We start from the raw sequence: 23,135 nt of genomic DNA on the forward strand, positions 1-23,135 counted from the left end.
ATATGAATGCTTGATGATGCCAATAATACCCATAATAATAATAATAATTCTTAATATCATACTTAATAATATTAATATTTAAAGACACTGTACACTGTACAAAAGCAATAAACAGAATTGTCCTGCGTATAATGATGATGTTGCTATGGATGATGTGTTACATCCCAGCCTGCCATCTCATACATTGTTCATTAAAAAGAATGGAGTGGAGTGGAGGCCTGTCTCTGTAGAATAGTTACAGGTGCCTGCTGTCTGTCCCCCTGTCCCAGGCCTGTGCTGGATAATATGGAGGCTGTTTAATGTGATTGACACAGAGCTCAGAGTGAGCCTTCTATGCTGCCTGTCACTGTCAGTCTCTTTGCTCCCCAGGGATCTCTTGGATTTCTCCTCCAGGAGGTTGAAGATGCACATCTAGAAAGTACAGAACAGTGTAGGGGAGAAAATTCACAACCACCTGCTCAAAAGTATCGAAAAACACAGAAAGCAAAAAGTTTCAACTGAATGACCTGAAAGCTTTAGTGCAGCTGATGCTGGTAGTCTGAAGTGTACAAGTCAATATCTTTCATTCAGCAGCTGTTGTGCTCACTTTTTTGCATTCTGTGTAATAACCTTTAAATGAAAAAGTTTATTAAAAATCAATAAAAGATGCTTTGAGTATGACAGCCTTTACTTGCTGTTAATCTTCTTAAATTTCTGACCTGTTTAAAAACAAGTACAACCCTAAATCACCTACGTGTTGATTCTCATTGGACAAATGGTGTCACATGACCTCTGAGTTTAGCAAATTATGGTGGGTAATATGTGGTGGAATCTCTACTTCACAAATTCTGGACATGGCAGATACACATGGGATTAAGATCACAGCCATCCGCTGCAGCTGTTACAAATGAATGAAGGTCTCCAGGTAATATTACTCAGGCTCTTTTGGTGCAGAAGAAAATAGTGAAAAAGCACGTCGTAATAAAAAGCGCAGTATGCTAGTATGAGATCGCCTGTTTTGGCCGATTACTAATTTCAGACTAAATACAAAAACTTTGCTATTGGAGAAGTGAAAGAAAAGTTGAATATCATTACAACAGAGGAGGTGGAACTGTTGAATTTTCAGCTTTTTTGCTTGAAAAACTGACCTTGACTAATATATTATTTTATTGAGTATTAACATCGGCTCCAAAAGAATCGTGCTGAAAGTGTGCCATAACTTATTGTTATCAGCTGTCCTGCTTTAAAGCTAAACCATGTGATTACACCGGATGCACCTTTTCCTTTATATACTGTTACTCTTTCAGAAGTTGCCAACATGCTTACTGAGGTCATCTTTTTGCCTGTGTCTCTTTTTCTTGTTGTCTTCTGTTATGTTGTGCTTTAATTAGGCCGCAGACGAAGTTTAATTTAAGGTTTTAACAAATAAATATTTATGTAATTTTGTAACTAAAATGTCACCAAAAAGGCGCAACATTAACTTATTTAAAATCGAATCAAATCAGCCTCAGTCGTGAATGTTTAAATTGTATCTTGCTGCACCTCTGTGTTCACAGTTGTGGCTTTTTTGGGGTTTTTCTTGCACCTGGACTCAATATGTTAACTCTGGCATGTTAATATGCCCTTGTGTAGTAGCCCAAGTTAGGTTTAAAGTCTTAACTAGCATGCACAAGGAAATGTTAAATAGAATATTACTTAATACTCTCCATTTTAACTGCGGTCGCATCTGTTCCATGCCGCAAAAAAACCCAACCTGATCAACAAATGTGAAAACAGTCCTCGGCATGTCATTAAAAACATCCTTTAGTAGAAGCGGGAAAAAAGGTTTTAATTTGCCATCAAAAACAATCATACGTGCGGAAATTGGGTTTTTACTGCAGCATTTGTAAAAAATTTAAATGTGGGAAGGTGGATTTTTAATTACTTTGTGATTGGAAATGTGAAGAAGTGTCTGCAGAATGTGAAGAAAGAAGTTTCGCTGCGTTTCATTTTCACTCCATCTCTCCATCCAACTTCCCCTTCACATTGCTCATGAGAGACTTCCTAATCCAATATGCTCAGCCTCTAATAAGACACAATGTGATTGTCAATTATAAGTAACACTTTAAAGCATCCCGGTTTATCAATATGGCAGTTTAAACTCCATTATTCCATTTTCTCCTACATGTAGGGAGTAAAAATTTAAGTAAAAGCGACTAATCGATGACTAAATGAGCCTCATTGCTTTTTAGACCTCAAGTAGGGAGGGCTCACTTTAGTTTTCTTTTTCTAGGTAGCATTCGATAAAACATGCAGCTCCCGATTTAAAGACGGCCTCGTACCAACATACCAGTGTCGTATTACCTTGAAAGAAATGGACTTCACACAACAGTGTCCTGATAACTGCAACACTTATTGAGATTTTTTTTTTTGTTGGGAGAATTGCTTTAGTCTCACACTGTGTTTTCAGCCATCATTAAGAACTAGCCTCATCTATGGTTCTTTCATCTGTGTGTGTGTGCGTGCGTGTGCATGTGTGTGTGTGGGTGCTCTGTGTGTGGCACCACTTGTTGCCGTGGTAACGCCGATTGTCTCTGGTTTGCAGACAGCCAATGGGAACGTGGAGGCCAAAGTGGTGTGTTTTTACCGGCGCAGGGACATCTCCGGCACACTCATCGCCCTGGCAGACAAACATGCAAGTGAGTGACCGACCGTAACACCAGGCATCAAAAAAACACGGCAACCAGGGTGGTGGTGGGGGGGTTAGAACGGCTCTTTTAGGCAACCTCGCTGCAGTTCTTTTCCACCGCAAAGTTTTCAGTGCCTTCGCATCCAATCGAACTAGATTACCCTGAGCTGGAAAATACTCCTCCATTTGTCATTTGGCTTGATTGTAAGGTTTGTTTGCACAACAGATTTTTATCAGGGGACAATAGAAAATTGAGTTTGTGCACTGACTGTTGCCGAGCTGAGAGAAACAGTCCAGACTGCAGCCCCTCCTCTGATAGGCCTGATTGCAGTCAGTGTTCGATCTGTTGTGTGTATCAATATGACGACACCTGTGCGTGTGTGTGTGTGTGTGCGTGCCTTTCTGGTTTAAGCGTGGGTGTGTGGCGTGTACTTGAACATGCTGCTGTTCCTCTCAGCTTGAAGCATATACTGCAGTATCTGCAACAGCTGGCAGACTTTGAATGGAGTCTACTTAAAGCAGGGTTGCGTGGCCTTCAATGCTCTGCGCACCAGGCAGTGTTGAGGGGTATTGTGTCAAAGAGTAATCGCATTACATTTGTAACCTCCACCAAGGAGGTAGTGTTTTCACCTGTTCAGTGTTTTCAGTGAAACATGAATAGGGGACGGGACTCTGCCCAGAATAGACCCAACTAACGTTTTGGTGTGGATCTGGTGTGGACGGCTCAAGGAATTATTTTACTCAATTTTTTTACCGTTGCGAAAGAGGATGTTTCTTCAACATTTCCACTTATTTCTTAGGGAATAACTAATGTATAGGAATAATTTTCAAACTTGTTGAAAAATATCGGACATATTTAGGTGGCTGGTATCTGTGAGTGATTATAATTTGATCTGGATACAAATCTAAAAACCTGGATCTGGCGGATTTGGAAATATATTTAATGTAGAGCGTTTACTCTACTAGGTGTCATTCTGCATTGCAGTTACAAACAATTATGTAGTTACTTGCGTTACAAGTTCTTCAATTACCCGCATAATGAGCAGGTTGAAAATGAATCGTTGAACGTGCCTTTTCACTCAGGTTTTCACAAATTCTCTGACCTCTCCTGATTTCCATGAAATTCAACACAGCTTTGCAGTGAAATCCTCCCGCGGACACGCTTCTGCTCACTCCAAGGAAGAACACAGGACTTAAGAGACTCCAGCCTAATCCCAGAGTCGCCCTAAAGCCTGAAGCCCCGAACTCTCGTGGATTTAATTTACGTCACCTGCAGGTGTTTAAGTGAGAGAGGCTGCAGAAAGGGCAGAAATGGTGTGAACTAGAGTGGGACAGCGCTTCGTGATATTTCACTCTACCTTGTTTGAGTGTTTTTGTGAAAGAGAGAGAGGGGGGAAGCAGATGCAGGTAACAAAAGTGTGTCAGTTAAAGGCCAAAGCCATTCTTGAATGTCGGGGTCACCTCCCCAGTGGTCAGTTGGAAATGATGCCTTCAGGGCACTTCTCAAAGAGCAAAGAAGCAGGGAGGGATGCTGGATTTATTCCCATTTCAGGATCTTTACTTTTTTCCTTCAACATAACAGGATATCACCTCTTTTGACAGTCTAACAAGTATCTGTTTTGACGCTGTATGGAGCTGCTGACTTCTTACCTAATCCTGTGATCTGATATTTGTTAGGGTCATGGGTGAACTGTCAGGTGGCTGCTAGATTGTAAACCATACCTGCAAGACAACTTCGCCTCGGGGAGAATATACATTTTGAGATAGATAAATTGAATTGATAAAAAACTACAAATGTTCACGGAAAAACTACCTGACTGTGGGCGGCATCCCATCTTTAGTATTATCTTAGTGGGAAATTACCACCACCCACCTCGCACATGCTGGCAGAATTGGGCTGTAGTTGTTAGTCATCCTCACCAGTCACACTTTAATTATTTCTTTTTTGATTATCTTTTCTCTCCTCTTCCTTTCTGTAAGGTAACACTTCATGGGTGAGTCTTTGTGATGCACTAGGATTTCTTTTATACAAAATACAAATACAAAATTTGACTTCTTGTGATGTGTGGACACCGAAGTCTATTCAGGGCCAAATGGAAATCATTTGGGAGTCCCCAATTACGATTCTTAATCGAAAAATTAGGCGAAGCGAAATCATAACACGATCATAGTCAAAAGCAGGACTGCCAGTCTCCTAGTCTAAAATTTCTCCCCACCTACACTTTCATGTCAAAGACGACACACCTAGCTTACCACCAGCAGCCTGGATCCGAACTCCCAGACACTCCTTCTTTGTGCACGAAGATGATTAACTGATTCATACCCAAGGTAACTCCCACAATGACCGAGACGCTGGGTTGATTTTCTATTTCAGAGATCCTTTATTGATTAGTTTGGGAAGAGGGCTCACTCCAGACAGATCTGAGAAACCAAACTTTGGACTCTGGAATCTTTTTCAAAATGTTTGTATTCATTTATTTAAACTTAAAAAGCAGAACGTAAAAAGGTGTGTTCAAAGTTTTTAAAAGAATCTGAACATGTAAATGACAGGACTCGAAACCGATGATGATGATGATGATGATGATGTTAACAAATCCAGATGCGATCATGTAGGTGGGTGGGTCCACGTGGCGAGCAAGTGTCTGCAGCCGCCTAGAGATGAGGCTCAGTGCTCAGCGTCTTTTTTTCCCTTACACTCCTGATGTCATAGTTGCCCTTTTTCTTGATCTTCGTCTAGGCACATCTGGTTATGGTTCTCACTTTGCGACAATCTTTATAGTGCACTTGGCTCTATACACATAAAGGGACAGGATAGTTGTGAAGAAAGTTACAAAACAAAGAGGAGTTGAAACCTTACATAAGCTTCTTATTACACACCAGGCCAGTAGCTATATGATTTAGGTTCACTTGTTGAACTGTCTGTTTTGGAAAACTGCAAATTTTGTCCAATGCCACCCCCTCAGTTCTGATGTTGATGAAGATGTGGGGGGTAGGGGATTGCAGATGTGTTTTCTACTGTGTGACATGGTGGGTTTTAAGCCCACAGGTGTAAATTACAGTGAAACAAACTGATTAGACTGAATCCACTGCACATCTGGACTGTAATGACAGGTTGTATTCAAAGCACGTGCAACCTTTTTGGTGTGTGTGGCTCTCTGGACCACTGTGGACACACTTGCAGGTCAGGATTATCTAACCAATGTTAAAGAGCCGGTTAATTTCAGCACAGTTTGACTTAACTCTCTCCACCATTCATACTGACAACAGAAACACTGCCAACCTTCATGTTAGAAACAAAACCAACCACTAGACTTTGACTGGGTGTGGCAGGCTTAATCTTGGCGCTTGGGCTGTCGAAGTGTATACGTGCCTGCGCGTGCATGTGAGTGTGAGAGATGCACACACACACACACACACACACACACACACACACACACACACACACACACACAGACCACTGCTAAGTGTTCTGTTTGAATGTGTGCACACGTGTGAGACTGTGTTATTGTGTGTGTGGGGCCTGGGGGTGTATCCGTGGCAGGAGGTGATTGTTTGTTCTGTTGGACCACACAGCATCAGTTTGTCAGTGTGTGTCCCCTTTTTTTTTTAAGAAAGTCTGTGATTATTTTTTGAGCTGCCTCTTTTGCAGGATTTTTGATTGTTCTGCCGGCGGCGTACACCTCATGTAAGCCTGCTAATGGATTCTCAACACAAAAAAAAAAAAGTGTTTTGGCTTCTTTTTTTTCTTTCATTGTTTGGGTGGATATTTGTTTTCTTTTTGCCTGCTGAGCATTAAGTACACATGAATATTTAACTTATAATCATGCTTTGTTGCTCTTTTGGTCAAACACAAGCAGATAAAGCAAACCCAGCAGCATCGTATGGTGATGTTTCCTGACTGGAGTGGTGTTTATTTAGGCTGTTCCTATACAGGCCTCTTGGTTTTCGGCTGTGCTTTGGCAGCTGCAGTTTGGGTAAGGGGTTTCCAGACATTTGCAATATGTTAAAAATGCATGGCGGGAATGGTTGCGCACCGCATGGGTGTGGGCTGTATCCTGTCAGTGTTTCTGTAGCTGCAGCCTCACTTCATGCGCCTCTCTCGCTCTCTCTCTCTCTCCCTCGATGTGTGTGTGTTCTTATATGCATGATGGACTTGAGTTCTTAGCTCTGGGCCCCGTCACTTTAATTCAGTTTCGTTATGGACCAGTGGAGAATGGCAGTTGAGTGTGTGTGTGTCTTAATGTGTGTCTGCTGTGAGTCATTGATCAAATATTTTGCTTGCAGAGATCCCGAGCACTCCCTCAAAGGGCCTCCAGCTCCGTCGTTGGCCCCTCCCCTGCGAGCGAAGCAGCCTCCTGAGTGGTCACCGTCTGTGGCGGACTTGGCATTTTCCCTCCCCGGGCCCCTCCCTACAGCCGTTTGAATTTGCTATGAATCAAACCTTTTGCCATTTTTTGAGATGTGGCCCCGAGCTGCCATAAATGAGACAACAATGTTTCCGGTGAACTGATGCACAAAATTGGAACTAGTGCAGATGAGGTCAGGCTGGCCTGGAGCTGAGTACAATATATTTTGATATAGTGTCGATTTCATTTAAAAAAAAATGTTTTTTTTTTTTTACTTTGGCTCATAAGTGGGTCATAAATGCATCACATCACTTTGTTTGAGATGTTGGGCTGAACTGAAGAGTTTAAAGCTCATTGATGTTGACATTATAAATTAATATTTGAATGCCGTGCAGCTTCTTCTTCTTTTTTTTTGTTTGCATGTCTAGTCATTGCGTTTTAACCTCGTATTTCTGGACAGTTGCAAATAAAGATAAGGCCACGCTAATTGTGCTTTCACACCTGTAGTTTGGTTCTTTTGGTCCGCACGCTTGCATTTCATTTCTGATCCGTATCCCGTTCATACCAACTTTTGACGAACGGACCAAGAGAAGTAAACATGAAGCTATACAGACTGGTAGTTAACTTATTGATTGGACAGTTTCGGTGATCATCATCCTGCATCATCATGACCCATGTGGTAAAATGAAACTCCACAGCAGTTGTACTAAAATCACATATTTCTTATTGGAAATTTCGCGCTTGGTCTGCCCACGTTCTCGCCACAATTGGACTGCACCAGAGGCTGCTTGGAAGTGGACCAACACCCGCCTTTTAAAGTGATCTTAAAATACAGATGTAATCATTTCCAAAATTCACAGCATGTTTTTAATCTAACAACACACTCAGTCAAAAAACAGTTTTCTCTCCCCGCTTCCATCACACAAAGGGAGCCACACTCCTGTATTAAAGGGGCGGTCTAGCAGCAATCTCACTGCACCATAAATTACGTTTATTCTATAACCATAATAACACAAAATCCATTACGGTTCTGACAAGATTATTGTAAATTACCATAAAGTACTGAAATACCGAAAGATCATATTATGTAGTAACATTTGCTTGGTACTCTGTTCTCCATTTAATCCGATAAATCACTTCATTCTTATCGAGGATTTTGTTTTAAAGTTATTTATTTGTATGTTGCTCGGCCGATGACATGAAACAGACAAACATTCAAAACTTAATTTGAAAACCTCAATGGGGTTCAAAGTAAAAAGAAAACGTATTTGCTGGACAGTCTCTCACCACTGCCAGTAGTAGAGCCATGTTTTTCCACTTTGGCCCCGCAACCGCTCTTTATTTGTCCAGAGCGATGATAGGTTTAAGTGCGACTCGGCACTTCCGTGAGAGGATGAATTTCTCGTTTGCATCCTCTCCTGCAGGGCTTTATGACCCGCTGCCTTATCAGCAGTAATGATTACAAAGTCTTGTGTCGACACAGTTGTTGTTCTCTTTTGTGGAGCAAACAGAGATTTCACTTTGTCGCAGGCAAACAGTGAGCAGCTTGTTAATCGTACTTGTTTTAATTCTGGAAAAATGTAATTACTTGTACTGTTTGGTAGGGAAGAATAGGGACAATTATGCTAAAAAAAAACACCCTTTTTGCACTGCTTTGTTGTTGGAAAACAAAGGAAATTTGAGTGAAAAATACTCTTCTGTGCAGAATGCTTGCATTAGGTGCAACAATCTAGTTTGGGGGATGTGTTGACCTCGCTGCTAAACTAAACTTTTAATGACTTGCCAGCTTAAACATGTTTTTGAGAAAGTTTAAACGTACTGCAGTATCGGAGAGAAATGAGGTGAAGTCAGGAGAACACACTACTTTCTACTTTCTATTACATTTAGAGAAATTACTTTTCTACTTAAGTCTGCATCGAGTTGGTGGCTAATCAGATTTCTCCGCTGTCTTTCAGATGAGCGCAACACTAAACTCCCATACCAGCCTACAGGAGTCTTATATTATACCTGGAAGACTCACATTTTACCGCCTTTCCCTGACATCTTTGAAATGAAAACATCACTTTTCCACGCAGTCAGAGCCAGAAAAAGTGTGCATCCTGCTCGCACTTCAGTTATGAAATCCCGGTGCCCCATGAAGCGTCTCTCCTGCCGGGCTGCTGACAGCGCTGTCAGCTGAAGAGTCAATCACGGCGGACGACCACAGAGGAGGTTAAGCCGCTGTCGGGTTCAAAAGTGGTTTCCTCTGACTTCACTGACAGTCATCACCTGAGCGGAGAGCGCCGGAGAAGCCGACAGACTGGAGTCACACTGTCCCACGTTTTCATTGCGCTTCAATCATAGTTAGTTTTGTGGTTTGTGTTCATTTTGTGACTCGCTTTTTTTTTTTTTTTTAGTTCACAGCCTGCCATGCTGAAACAAACAGATGTGCAGAGAGTTGACTGTAAGCAGACTTGTGGTCTTTTTGACTGATGACTTATATCATCAGCTTTTAGGGAACAGCTCTAGAGGAATCCTAGTGATTTTTTTAAAATCGGTTTACACATGTCATTTCAAAGAACTGGTGAGCCTGTGAAAACACTTGTTTCTCCGGAGGAAGCTTTGTTGTATCTGGGAAAATGTCCCTTGTGATGTCAACAGAGTAATCTCTGTTTGAGATTGGAGACTGCAAATTACTAAGTGGAGGTGTGGAGCTATTTTCCAGCCAGACACATTGCATTTGCGCCATGGCGTTATTAGGATCAAGCATTTTTGTTTGGTTTGTCTAGAAGTTAGGATACTGGTGCTGGTGAAGTAATACCCGATCCATCTTTTAGGTCATGTGGGAGGCATTTTCTGATACCACCCTTATTATTGAGGTGCATGTAAACACATCGGTTGACAGTTGAAAGGTCAGTGTAATGTCCAGTAGATAAAACACTGGCCTCACAATCCAAAGCAATGTTTAAATTCCACTATCTGTTCTTCTCTCGTACTTTTCACGTTTGTTGCCTCCTGACTATGCTGCTCTTTTTTTCTAACCCTCGCTTGGAATGTGCTGTGAATGAAAAATGTCCACAATGCACTTGTTTAAGACGGAGTCACTTTAAAATTTAAAAACTTTGACGTAGCGAACACGTGGTCTGCTGTGCGTTAGCCTAAAGATCTGAGGACTCCGTCTGAATCGATGTCCCCACTTTAGTAGGAATTGTGATTTCAGAGCAGCAGAGTCTGCGTCGTCGACACACTATAGTATCATAGAAGTGCAGTCAGTTTGTTAAGGTAATAACAGTCTGCCGTGCTCTCCTCACCTCCTCTCCTCACCCTCAGGCCTGCTCTTTCCTCTCCTTTCCCTCCCCGCATTGGTCTCTCAGCTCGGTAAGGCGACCCATTCATCAATAATTGATAATTGGCCGGGACAGGTGAGATGGAGAGGCAATTTGTAGAGAGTATGGTGTGGGTGCACTGCCAGGAGATTGGCTCGGAGGAGGAGAGGGACTGAGGTTGGCGAGTTGAGTTGCCACTCGAGGAGGAACAGCCAGGGGCCAGTTTGAAGGGGGGCCAGCCAACTGATGTAGCACTACATAATGCTGCTCGTGTGTGCATCTGTGTGTGTGGGTGAGAATTCATGGATATGTGCATACAGAAGCAGAGTATTCAAGAACTCACACCGTATATAAGACAAACTGACGGATCAAATTTTTTGCCTCAAAGCGCCTTACAATCCGTGCCAGACACTTCCCTCTCTATTCATTACTCACACGAGTGAAAGAGATGCCTTATCCAGAAATGACTGATATGCAATAGATTTAGTGTATGTATGTATGTATGTATGTATGTATGTGTATATATGTATATGTATATGTATATGTATATATATATATATATATATATATATATATATATATATATATATATATATATATATATATATATTATATATAATATATATATATATATACTATCTATATCTCTCTCTATCTATCTATCTCGCTACTATCTATATATATCTCTATCTCTCTCTCTCTCTCTCTATCTCTCTCTATCTATCTCTCTGTGTGTGTGTGCCTATCTATCTTGTGTGTGAATATATATATGTATATGTATGTGTGTGTGTGAATATAGAGAGGAGACAAAATATAACAGTATTTCATTTTCTGCCCTCGAATAGAGCCGTTCTTCCTCGTTTATTGTCGGTTTCTAAAAACGAATTTCTTCAAGAAAGACATCACAGGAACTGGTTGTTAAATCACAGCTTTTCCTGTATCTTCTCCTTCCTCTAATAGGGTTAAAAACAATAAGCTCAGCAGGTGCCTGTTTGATTGAATGATCACATCATAAATTCAAAGTATTGAGATATATGTTGTTCATTGCAACATTATTTTAAGGCAATATCGCCCAGCCCTAACACAGCTTACTTAGCAGTGACAAAAATCATTACTTATGGCCCCATTTTCAGAGATTGTACAAGATGTCATTCACAGCCTGAGTGTGTGAGAGCAAATGGGCTCGTGAATTATTATTATTACGTGTGTGAATTAGAGTCACTTCGCTAATTACCTTTAATTATCTATGATTGGGAGGCTTCATTGTTGAGTCAGGCGACTGTAATCTCGCCGAGTCATAAATCATCAGAGTTAAAAAGGAATTGCGGAAACACTTTGTCCATGTTTGTCGCCCATTTTTTTTTTTTTGCAAACTATTAATTAAAGTTTCAACAAGTTTATTGGTGTGCATCTCCTAAACCACCTCAGATTTCTGCCATGGAAGGCATCTCTACGTACTGGATTCCATGACAATATTGTAGATGGGAAAGAAACTCTTAACTCCATACTTGTAATGCAATTACTGCATCACTGATGTAAGGTTTCGACTGATCGGCTATCAGTACACTGTAGAAGAAAACAAGTAAACATCCTTTAGTTAAATGACAGTTTATTTTGCAGTAATGCAGTCATGTATGTACGGCACGGCTCTTTTTTTTTTTCCCCTCAAAATGAATACACACCTCTTGCAATTTTAAATTTGGCTTGGTTTTGCAGCGTTATAGATTTTTATGCTAATGCAGCAGTGCCTCGTAGGGTAAACACTGGCAGCACTTTTGAGCTCATTACGAGCAACGCTGCTGTTTAACTACAGCAACATCAGTACAGTGAATTACAGTTGGCGTCAGGTAAATGTAAGACGTGTTTATGCGTGCAATGTAAGGAAAAATCACACATCTTACAGGATGCATCTGTAACACAACTACGCACGGTATTCCCCTTCCCATTTAAACGTGTGTTTGTTTATTCTTTTATTAATAATCTCGGTCCATATTTTGTTGCTTTTTTACGTGGCAGAAGATGGAGTGAAGCCCGAGCTCTGTGTGTGTGTGCGTGCGTGCTTCGCCCTGATGGTGTGTCTGCTGAGTGCCGGGCGGAGTGAGGGAGTGAAGGAGTTCTTATTGATTTTGGCCACACATCTCTTCTCCTGAAAATCCCTTGATTGCTTTTGTTCTGCTCCCCGTCTCCCTCTTTCTGTCTCGCTTCCTCTAATGAAACTCCAAATGAATTGGAGCACGTACTGACTGCTCTCTTTCTCCCTCTCTCCCGCTCGCTCGTTCGCCTCCGTCGTCTCTCCACCGCTCTCTCCAGCTTTTCCCTCTGCGTGGCGTTGCCTCCTCCTCTCGCTCTCCTCGCTGATTTCTCTATCGCTCCCCCTTCCCTCCCTGCCTCCCTCTCTTTCTCGCCGTCCGTATATCTCTCTTGCTTCATCTCATGCTCCCTTGCTCTTTATCACTTTTGTCACACTTTCTCTCTGTGGATCTATTTTCCCGTCCATCTCACCTTCTCTTATCTCCTCTTTCCTCTTCTCACCCGGGCTCTCCCGCCTTTCATTTCCTCCACTCTCCTCATCCACATATGATGGAGGGTATGTGTGATGGAGATGCAGCAGCTGAATGTATTCATGTAGAATGATTCAGACCGATGACCAGCTTACAGTAGCTGATAACCCTCCATTAATTCTTGGACCGTTTCTCGAGCTTGTCTTTCACTTTCGACTCTTGCCGTTTGCTAGACGTAATCTGTTTGTATGGGTTTTTTGTTTTTCTTTTAACCCAAGGTTGACACCTGGAGGATCCATGTCATAGTACTCTGAGAAACAATGCCATCTCTGCTGAGGCGTCCATGAGAGAAATAAGCACAATGAACAACACTTGCCGAGAGGGAGCCAGTTTTGCACACAAACTTCATTTAATCGGCCAAATGGAGTGCTACACAGCCTGTGAGCACAGTTGTATATTGTTTCCTGTGACTCTGGAGATGCTTTGGCAGGCCAAAGAATAGACAAAGACATATGCGTGGACAGTTCATTTTTAGAGCTTGAAACATCCGAGGAACTAAAAGTTTGGATTCCTCGAATCCAGCCACATCGATTTGCGCCCATTAGGCATGTTACGATCCGATGCGGTGATAAGAACGTCAACGCCATGACTCCCCCACCATCCTGCTGCCACAACACGGCACCACAACCTCTTTTCTACTTTGTCTGCTAACATGAATCACAATAATGTGTCAAGACTCAACAAAATGGGAAGCAGCTTCATTTTTCCACTCGAACGAGACTCGCTCAGGCAATCTGCATTTATTGAATAATTTTTGGAGTGTAATTTGGTGAACTAATCTTTTAATCCTACACTAATGCTACAACCTTAAAACTTTGAAGAAAGTAGAAAGACCTTTCTTACGGTCTAAAATGTCTCTTTAAATTGCCTCTTTCGTCAAACCAACGGCCCAAAACCCACAGACTCTCCATTTGCCATTGTATATGACAAAGAAAAGCAGTAATCCTTACGTTTGGGAAGCTGAACCCAGCAAGTGTTGAAGGAGGAAAGTGACATCAGTGGCATCGCTTTGCTACTAAGGGTAGAAATGCAGAATTGGAAGAGTGAACCGTTGCCCGATGCTGTTTGGATTTTATATTGCAGGTCTCATATAGACATAATCAGTATTTTATGTAAAAATAAAAAATGAGAAAGTATGGATACAGGAGTCTCCACCTCCCCGGGGACTTCATTGTTCCGGCTCATCAAGTGTGCATCCATGTGCTTTATATCCGCTTGTAATGCACCTGAGACTGTTTGTGGCCGCAGACGATACATTTGCATCCCCCCCCCCCCCCCCCCCCCTTCATTTTCCCTGCGGACGTCATTGTTCCACCTCATCAGATGTGTGTATGTTTGACCTTTTGCCCCCTTTTCTTGCCACCCAGGGGAGCTGGAGGAGGAGATGGAAAATCCAGAGATGGCCGACCTCCCCGAGAAACAGAAGCACCAGCTCCGACACAGAGAGCTCTTCCTGTCCCGCCAGCTGGAGTCTTTACCTGCCACGCACATCAGGTAAATGGTCTTCAGTCTATCCTTTTTTTTATTTCCTCGAAGTCTAGCATAACCTCTGGTCCCAGGCTGTGAATAAAGCCTCCATACAGCTCATTTGGGCTATAAATTAAATTCAAAAAATGAATTTGATAACTGCACTGGAAATGACAATTAATTTAAAACAAGTTCTGTGATCTTGCATCATTGTCAGAATTTATGTACGCAAAGCAGATATCCTCGTTTGGGAACTGCGATACTAAAAACTGCAAAATGTGTTATTTTGAGTCAGATGATGATTTGCTGATTTATTGATTTCTACAGTCACGTTAAGGTTATAACGCCTGAGAGATGGTTTTGAAGCGAGTCAAACCAACTCGAAATAATCTGCTCGTACGCACCTTGAGTGCTAAATGTCAGCAGAAAGCCGTTTCTACATATAAAGCTGCCTTTGCTCATCGGTAAGCTCCTGGCAAACCCACCTAATCATCGCCACATTATTACTTGACATTTCTGAGGAGAGGCGGGGAAGAGCAAACTGACATCTGCTCGAGTAAAAATACCCTGATGAGACGTTTGTTTAGCGAGGACTCAAACTTGATTAAGACTTCCAACTAAACGCCTGCATGCAGCGAGGCGACACGAGATGTTTGAGTTTTATCGCCACGCCAAACTGTATTTGCTTTAGGCCGGAGAGGTATGACTAATTAGCTGGTAAATAATTTGAATGCAGACGGTAGCGGTTAAGGGGACAGAGATGAGTGCTGTCGGTGTCGACGCGCTGGACCGTGATTCATCGAGTAACAGGCTGTGCCAGATGGAAACGCATTAATATCACCGTTGCAGATTCAAAGATGAATCCTACATCAAAATATTCCTCTTAGACGGTTTCAAGATAAAAGATGTTTCTTGTCACTCAAGTTGTACAAGTGCACTCATGTGAAATTCTTTGCCTTAGAGACTCCACTGCAGGAAAGGGTAAATGGGTATATACATAAGGTATAAAGAAATCAAAACAGAGTGTGATAGCAGTGAAGGGTTTGAGAGCAATAAAAGGAATGAAGCAATGAAATGTAAGAAAGGGAACAGATACAGAAGAGCTGGAATAGGTTGCATATCTATATCTAAGGCACGGACTTTGTAATAGAAATAAGGAGGACAAAAGCAACAAAGAACAAATCTGCAATAAGAAATAAACAGCTGTGTGAAAACAACAGCAAGGACATGAAGGAGGAGAGAACTTCCCCAGGCGCCCTGATAAAGTTGGAAGAAACTTCATAAACTTTCTCAAGCACTCTCTGACATGTTCTTAATTATTTGGACCTTTCGGTGCATTTGTCACATGTTAAACATGAAGTTCTTTCTTTGTTTAAAAATCATTGGTTCCACTTGTCCACTTTATTAGCGTATGGAGCGAGGAAGAGAGATCCGATCACAAGTGGTTTCTCCACTAGAGATGCGTGTCGAGATGCCTCATACCCGGTGTGAACCGATGAGCTGTCCACATGTTGTCTGAATGCCAGAGATACACGGCCTCATGCGTTTTGAGAAACGAGCACAAATATATATAAGGCGGATATGTTTGTCACCGTCAACAGAGACGGTCATAAGATTGATTGATATACCACAGAACTGAAGAGCAACTCTAGGCTTTATGATCAAATAAAGTTTGATATCCTGTAGACACTTCTTCATATTCCCACCCTCCCTCTTCCTCGCCGGTCCTTTCTCTCTCAATTTTTCAATTTCAGATCAAAAGTTTTATTGGAAGGAAAGTTTCAAAAACAATTTTGCCAAAGCAAATATTTGTAGAATTCTCTCTTGCTCTCGCTCTCTCTGTCTTTCTCTCTCTCTGTCTGTCTGTCTCTCGCTCTCTCTGTCTGTCTCTCGCTCTCTCTGTCTGTCTCTGTCTCTGTCTCTCTCTCTCTCTCTCTGAATCTCTGACTCTCTCTCTCTCTCTCTCTCTCTCTCTCTCTCTCTCTCTCTCTCTCTCTCTGAATCTCTGACTCTCTCTCTCTCTCTCTCTGAATCTCTGACTCTCTCTCTCTCTCTCTCTCTCTCCCCCTCCCTCTCTCTCTCCGTCTGTGTCCTTCTCTCTCTCTCTGCTGCAAGTCTGAGTCACTCGTATTTATCAATTGATGGTTTTTATATAATGCCTCGTTTTAAGCGGTGCTGCAGCTCCCTTGCCCGTGTCAAATACCGACGCTTTGAGTTGACGCCTGACCGGAGCAGCCGGCCCAAAGTGTCAGTAATTAATGTTCACGGGATGAGACTCAAAAATCAACTATATTTCCCCAGAAAGTTGGGGTTTGACTTTTAATGTCAAAAATGTTTTGAAAAATGCTCATCTCAATTTCCCAGAGCTCAGTTTTGTCTTCAGATGACTTATTGTGTCCAACCATCGGGCTAAAACCCAAAGACTTTTGATTTATAATGATAAAGACAAAGACAAAGGAATGCTGAACCAGTTGGCCACTGATTTTCTGTTGATTGACTCCTACATTGCAGCTCTAGACCGAGGGTAGAAACACTTGCATGACCAGTTATCCCCTGGAATTAAGTCTTGTCTGTTATTTTGTGTTTTCAAGTGAAATGCTCACTTTTCCATCCCTCCATCCTTTCCTTCCCATCTAGGGGGAAGTGCTGTGTAACTCTGCTGAATGAGACAGAAGCCCTGAAGTCGTACCTGGACAGAGAGGTGCGTAAACCCGCCAAATATTGCAATGGGCTCTTCTAAACTGTGATTAAGTGTGTTTTGATATCAGGATCATCTAAGACGGTGTGTGTGTGTGTGTGAGGGAGACTTATGAGCTAAGAGATTCTTGTTTCCAGATGAATTATTCAACATGTTGACCTAGAATGTTCTTTTCACGTACAGTAATGAGGAGACGAGAGACTAGCGGAGAGGGAAAAGTACACACTACACACACACACACACTACACACACACACACACACACACACACACACACTCTCTCACACGGAGACGGATACACTCCTGTCTTTCGCCTCAGCGTTAGCCCGTCCTGCTTCCCTCTTTCTTCCATCCCAACCTCACGCCTTCCCTCCATGTGTTTTTTCCCAGGATGCCTTCTTCTACTCGCTGGTGTATGACCCTCAGCAGAAGACCCTGTTGGCTGATAAGGGGGAGATCCGTGTTGGGAACAAGTTCCAGGCCGACATCACTGACCTCCTCAATGAAGGTACATCATACTTAAAGCTCTGGAATTTTAATTGACACAGTTTTCTAGAGAAGATTATTCACAGGGTAGCACATTAACTTTTTCCTGCAGGGGACCTTTCCTTTTTTTTTTTTTTTTTTTTTAACACCGCTGTGTTCTAATTTTTTCTTTTTTTCTATTTTAGCATTAATAGGGGAGCCTGAGTCATAATAAACTATTCAACTTTTCATATTTTTGTTGCTGCTCGGTTCTCCAGAATGTTTCATGAACTTTAAGCAGCCTTTTGCGCCCCGAGCCACCGTTTACTCTACTTTTTCACAAGCAAAGTTGTAAAAAAACAACTAACCTTGGTTTCCATGGAAATCACAGGTTTGCAGAATGATTATACATTGTCAAAACAGATTATTATACTTTTTATTTATTGCAAAGGACAGGCTGTGTGATGTTCCTCAAAAAGAAAGTTGGTGGACAAATTCTTTATTGATGCAAGCCATGTTCACCTTTTGATAAATGTGTGACTACAATAAAACTTCCCGTTTCTCAACAATTCAAGCTCCCCATTTCCCCTTAATACAGGATACCATGTACACTTAAAGAAGTACAGATGGTGCCTTTATACAACTGGGCTGTCTGTACAGTAAGAAAATACACAAATATTTTTGAAACTGATGCTACATTACAAGAGAACACAGAAGAAAAGGGCTATGGCATTCCCTTTGGTTCAAAAAGTAGAAAAAACTACCAGAATGCACTGTGCTGCCCTAGACTGGTAAATACTCCTGCTGATGGGTGATGTACTGCGAGTTGACCGGTGCTTGGTTTTCACCCGTCTTCGATATTGACACAGAAAACCGTCGGATAGCCGGCTGGAAACAATCAATATCATCTTACAACCGAACAGTACACTAAAATATGTTTCTGATAACATTGTAGGCGAGAAATAGACAACGAACAGGGTTGTGTTTCATAAGTGATCAGCGCTGGCTTTTTTTTTTCCAGCTTGACAATACAAGAACAATATGGTGGCCACTTCTGGATCATAAGCTTTTGCCGTTGCAGCTCAACAGTATCATAAAATGTGTTTCTGAAAAGATTTTAGGTGAAAAACAAGCATCATAGTAAAATGCTCTTGGGTTTCATAGTTTATCAGCACTGTCTAGTTTTCACAGTTTGATAGGAGTTTGGTGAGAAGCTCCCTACTCGATCCAAGGGAGAGAAAGAGGGCCGGCTGACTCACTCTATCCAGCTATGCTCTTTGTGTCAGCAGATGCGGGCATACTAAAATGCGAAACAATCTCTAGTCGATACACCAGCCCTAAAGTCCTCCAGAAATGAACACATGGTAGTTGTTTAGTTTCTGGCCAAAGTGTAAAAGTGCTTCCAGAATCCAGTGAACTCACAGATACAGTCCAATCAGCACCTGTATTGTTTCCTTTGCGGTGAGCACATGGAGAGCTGCTGCCGCTGGCCTTGGCATCATGTCCGCTGCTCCTTTAACACTGAAAACGATGAGGGCAATCGGCAGCTGCTTTGCTGTCTGAAAGCACCTTAAAGCTGCATGTTCTCATCCAAAGATCAGAAATGTGGCCCTTATTTTCAAAGAGACATGTACTGGCATAAGGCATAAATCATGCAAATGTGTGACATGGCTAGTTTATTGACGAGCCACTTCAGGAGCAGTGTTTTCTGTGGGAGAGGGGAGCTTCTGTTGGTGCAGACATGTACCTTTAGCATTCAAGATCTTTTACACGGCCAAGAACATATTTAAAACATTGAGAAAAAGCGAAAAAGCACAATGTCATTTTTAGACTCTTCCTTGCCAAATGTTTTTACTTTGCAACTTTTCCTCAATATTAAAATCTAATTATTTTCATTCAAGCAGTTTGAGGATATTTCCCAGACCCTTTGTGCCAGTTTTTTTTGTGACAATATAAAGTATTTTCAAATGTGACTATTTATTTTTCTGCCAGATTTAGGGTTTAGTGTTCTGCCAGAATTTTATTCTTAGCAGGTGGGAAAACCTCTGAAATTGCAATTAGGACACCGTGGGACGCTAAGCTCACTAATTAAACCCATGTTAATGAAATTCTGTTACATGTGTTAGAAGCTCAGGCAGGTTGGCTGGTTTTGTTGCAGGCTGGCAGCTCGACAGACCCCACCTATCCAACTCTGGGATTCATTAGAGCTTAACACGAGGTAGTCATTTTAAAAAGGGGAAAAAGGGAAAGAAAGTTAAATTTTATTGTGGATTATACAAACTCGCAACCAATGTGGTTTAGAACCGCATGCGAAAGATAACTGTGTCTCTGTGTGTTTGTCTTCTGCGTCTCTGTAGGCGAGGAAGATGGCAGAGACTTGGAGAAACTAGAGGAGAAGGTGTGGGACCCCAACAGCTCACTGACGGAGAAGCAGATTGACCAGTTCTTAGTCGTAGCTCGGTAAGTCAACAGATGTGGGGAAAAAGCACACAAGTCATGATAAAAACAAACACCACTCTCGTATCTGTGTGCTTAAGATGAAGCTAGCAGCCTAGAGATGGTTAGCTTAGCCTGCTCCACCTACTCCTCCTTGTTACAGCATGTGACGCAAACGTTAACAGCGTCCTCTCTGGCTGAGCTGTAACGCTAGCTAACTTTGTCACACGTAGATGGACTCTTCCTGCTGTACTGTTATGTGGTTGGTGGGTGTAGTTGGGTATTCTTGAATAAGGGTGAACGGCCTCATTAAGTTATAAGAGTGTCATTGATCTTATTGACTATATTGACTAACATCTGATGATTCTAATCGTCTGTTTTAGAGCCAGATATGGTTGCTACTTGTTTTTAGCACGTTCAGTGCTAAAGAGTTGTCCCGATAATGACATTTTTTGGAATTGATACTGTGAAACATGAGCACTGAGACACTTCAGTATTGATATCTACTGATTTAATTGATACCTGGTTGGAGAAAAAGACTCTCAGATTAAACTATATCAATTACCAGATAACATGGTGAGAGTAAAAGTGTATTTCCTGTCCCTTCATATGTACTGTATCACATCTTCTTCATCGTGTGTGTCCTATAGTTCAGTCGGTACATTCGCCCGAGCCTTGGACTGCAGCAGTTCTGTCCGGCAGCCCAGCCTTCACATGAGCGCTGCCGCAGCCTCCAGAGACATTACCTTGGTGAGATACACATGAAAGCGGCCTTGGGTTGAATCAGCATCACACCATAGATGAAAAGTGTATGGGCGGGTGGAGGGGGGGGGGGCAGCAGCGATAATCAAAGAAAATGTTCGCTGTGCACATGTGTGTGTTTATGTGTGTGTGGGTGTTTGTGTGTCTGTTAGTGATCGTCGGGGCCTGTGTCTGGTTATCCATAACAAGCACTTGGCCCCAGAAGCCTGGTGCGGGTCTATTCTGCCCTAGATCTTATCCTCATATATAAAACATAGACGAGAGGCCTTCTAGCTATCCACACACACATGCACACTAACACACACACACACACACTCAAATGCAGCCCAAAGTCTCGGACAAGGGGCTGCATATAAACTCCATGGACCAAACGGATAAAAATAAGTCATGCTCTTCACAACATGTCAGCAGAATGTTTTTAGAAAATTCGCTGCAACAACAACCGTCCTGAGCTGAACATGTATTTTTTTTTTCTATCTTGTGTTTTTTAGTTTCACGCCATGGACACCCTCCACGCCACCGGCTATGACATGACTCGCGCCATCTCAGCGCTGGTGCCTCAGGGTGGGCCCGTCCTCTGCAGGGACGAGATGGAAGAGTGGAGCGCCTCCGAGGCCAACCTGTTCGAGGAGGCACTAGAGAAGTACGGCAAGGACTTCACCGATATCCAGCAGGATTTTGTGAGTAGCAAACCAATAAGAAAAAGCATATTTGTACAAATATTCTTATTCGTGTGCTTGCCTTGGGTTAGAGGAGAGGATCAGGACTGAAAAATAAAATATGAAACTGCAGTCAGGGGACGGTTAGCTTAGCGAAAAATCTGGATACGGGAGAAAACGGCTTACCTTCTCTAAGGGGAAATATGAGCCTACCAGCTCTTCCGGTTTGCCAGATGACCTCACAGTGATGACAAAAGGGTCCAGGAAGTCCCTGAGGGTCACAAATAAAAGGCCAGCACATACCGCCTTGTGTACATTTTGGTCTACAAACAAGATGTAATGTATGGCCCCGAAACAAATTTGGGAAAATGAGATTTTTAAGGAAAGATTCACCCAAAAATGAAATCCAGTCATTACCTTCTCACCATCTTCTCATATCTCTGTGCTGCTGGGTGGCTGTATGTAAAGACGAGGTTTATAAGCCTGTATGTACGATGCTCATGATTTCGTTTAGAGATGTCTGTGGTAGGTTTTCAACACACCCGTAATTTCTGGATCTCAGTGTTGAACCCATAGCACTGAACTGCATTTAGGCGTTTAGCTGATGTTACACAGAATAACCTTCAAGCACAATAATGGTTTTGTACGCTGAGATTGCATTCAGCCCATAGCAGAGCACTAAGTACAATGGAAACATTCCACAGAAATATCTGTGAGAAAAGTAACTAAAACCAGGAGAAAGCTGCCTTTCTCCTCGCAGTCCTCTGTGCTTTCAGCCCGAGAAGAATGCTGCTGGACTTTAGTGCTACTCATTGTGCTAATCTCTCACTGTGAGCATCACTCCACCACCTGGTGGCTGGCTGCTGTCAGTGCTGCTCACTCAGGTTTCCACCCAGGCCTTCTCTCAAACAACAGGACTACACCACCATTATGGGTGGGGCCTCCACTTGACAGCTCATTTTCCTTTTCAAACTTCTTAGAGGGCAGCTTCAGTTGGTTCGACCCAATTTTGTAGCCAGTTGTGTTGTTTCTGATCATTTATTTAAAGGATCTCTTTGTATGAAAGGTTATTTTTGTTATAGATGAGAAAAATAAAGTTGGCTGAAGACATTTTTATATTCACGTTGAAGTGTTACAAATCTACTTTTGTTGCGAAAGAGACGGCCTTCAGAGGGTTTTTAGAAAAATGTTTAAATGTTGGATTGAAAATACTGGCCCTTTGTGAGTCTGAAGATTGAAACCTGGCAACGCATCAGTAACAGCTCTGCCCTCTACTACTCGCTGCTTTAATCACCAGTACACTGAAATAATGATTATTTTGTGCTCTCTCTCCTCCTCCAGTTGCCCTGGAAGTCTCTAACGAGTATTATTGAGTATTACTACATGTGGAAGACCACAGACAGATATGTACAGCAGGTAAACGCACTCACTTACAAGTCAGCGATTTAAGAAAAACTTCTATACTTTTCCATTTTAACTTCCTTTCTTTCAGAACTCAAAAGCTCTGATCGTTTCATTTTGCAATGTCTCATTTAAATCGTCAGTGGAAAAGGAGTATTGTTCATTATTTTCCACTTAAGTATATCTTGTGCTTTTCTGGCCAAATGAATGATGTCAGGCTCAAAATGATCCTTTTTGTGCTCATTCTTCTTTTTTCCCTCAATCTTGCCAGTGTCAGTTTGAGTATATGTTTTGCCGTGCATCTGTATTATGTCATTGGAGTTGCTGCAAGGTCAAAAAAATAATCCTAAAACTATTTTTGATATGAAAAAAGAAGGCAAATGTCAGTT

At 42.1% G+C, this 23,135-nt stretch overlaps 1 protein-coding gene across 3 annotated transcripts in view; it reads left to right on the forward strand.

Moving 5' to 3' along the window:
* Window positions 1–23,135, forward strand: part of mta1 (metastasis associated 1) — a 45,337-nt gene that overhangs the window by 13,164 nt on the left and 9,038 nt on the right. For all 3 annotated transcript variants that reach the window (XM_030391579.1, XM_030391581.1, XM_030391582.1), the window contains 8 exons: window positions 2,564–2,657; window positions 14,227–14,353; window positions 16,964–17,027; window positions 17,414–17,531; window positions 19,846–19,948; window positions 20,575–20,674; window positions 21,178–21,366; window positions 22,687–22,761. In XM_030391579.1, the coding sequence (XP_030247439.1) occupies window positions 2,564–2,657; window positions 14,227–14,353; window positions 16,964–17,027; window positions 17,414–17,531; window positions 19,846–19,948; window positions 20,575–20,674; window positions 21,178–21,366; window positions 22,687–22,761 (870 nt within the window). The remainder of the gene's footprint in view (window positions 1–2,563; window positions 2,658–14,226; window positions 14,354–16,963; window positions 17,028–17,413; window positions 17,532–19,845; window positions 19,949–20,574; window positions 20,675–21,177; window positions 21,367–22,686; window positions 22,762–23,135) is intronic.

Source organism: Sparus aurata, chromosome 16 (genome assembly GCF_900880675.1).
Source record: "Sparus aurata chromosome 16, fSpaAur1.1, whole genome shotgun sequence".
Lineage (NCBI taxonomy): Eukaryota > Metazoa > Chordata > Actinopteri > Spariformes > Sparidae > Sparus > Sparus aurata.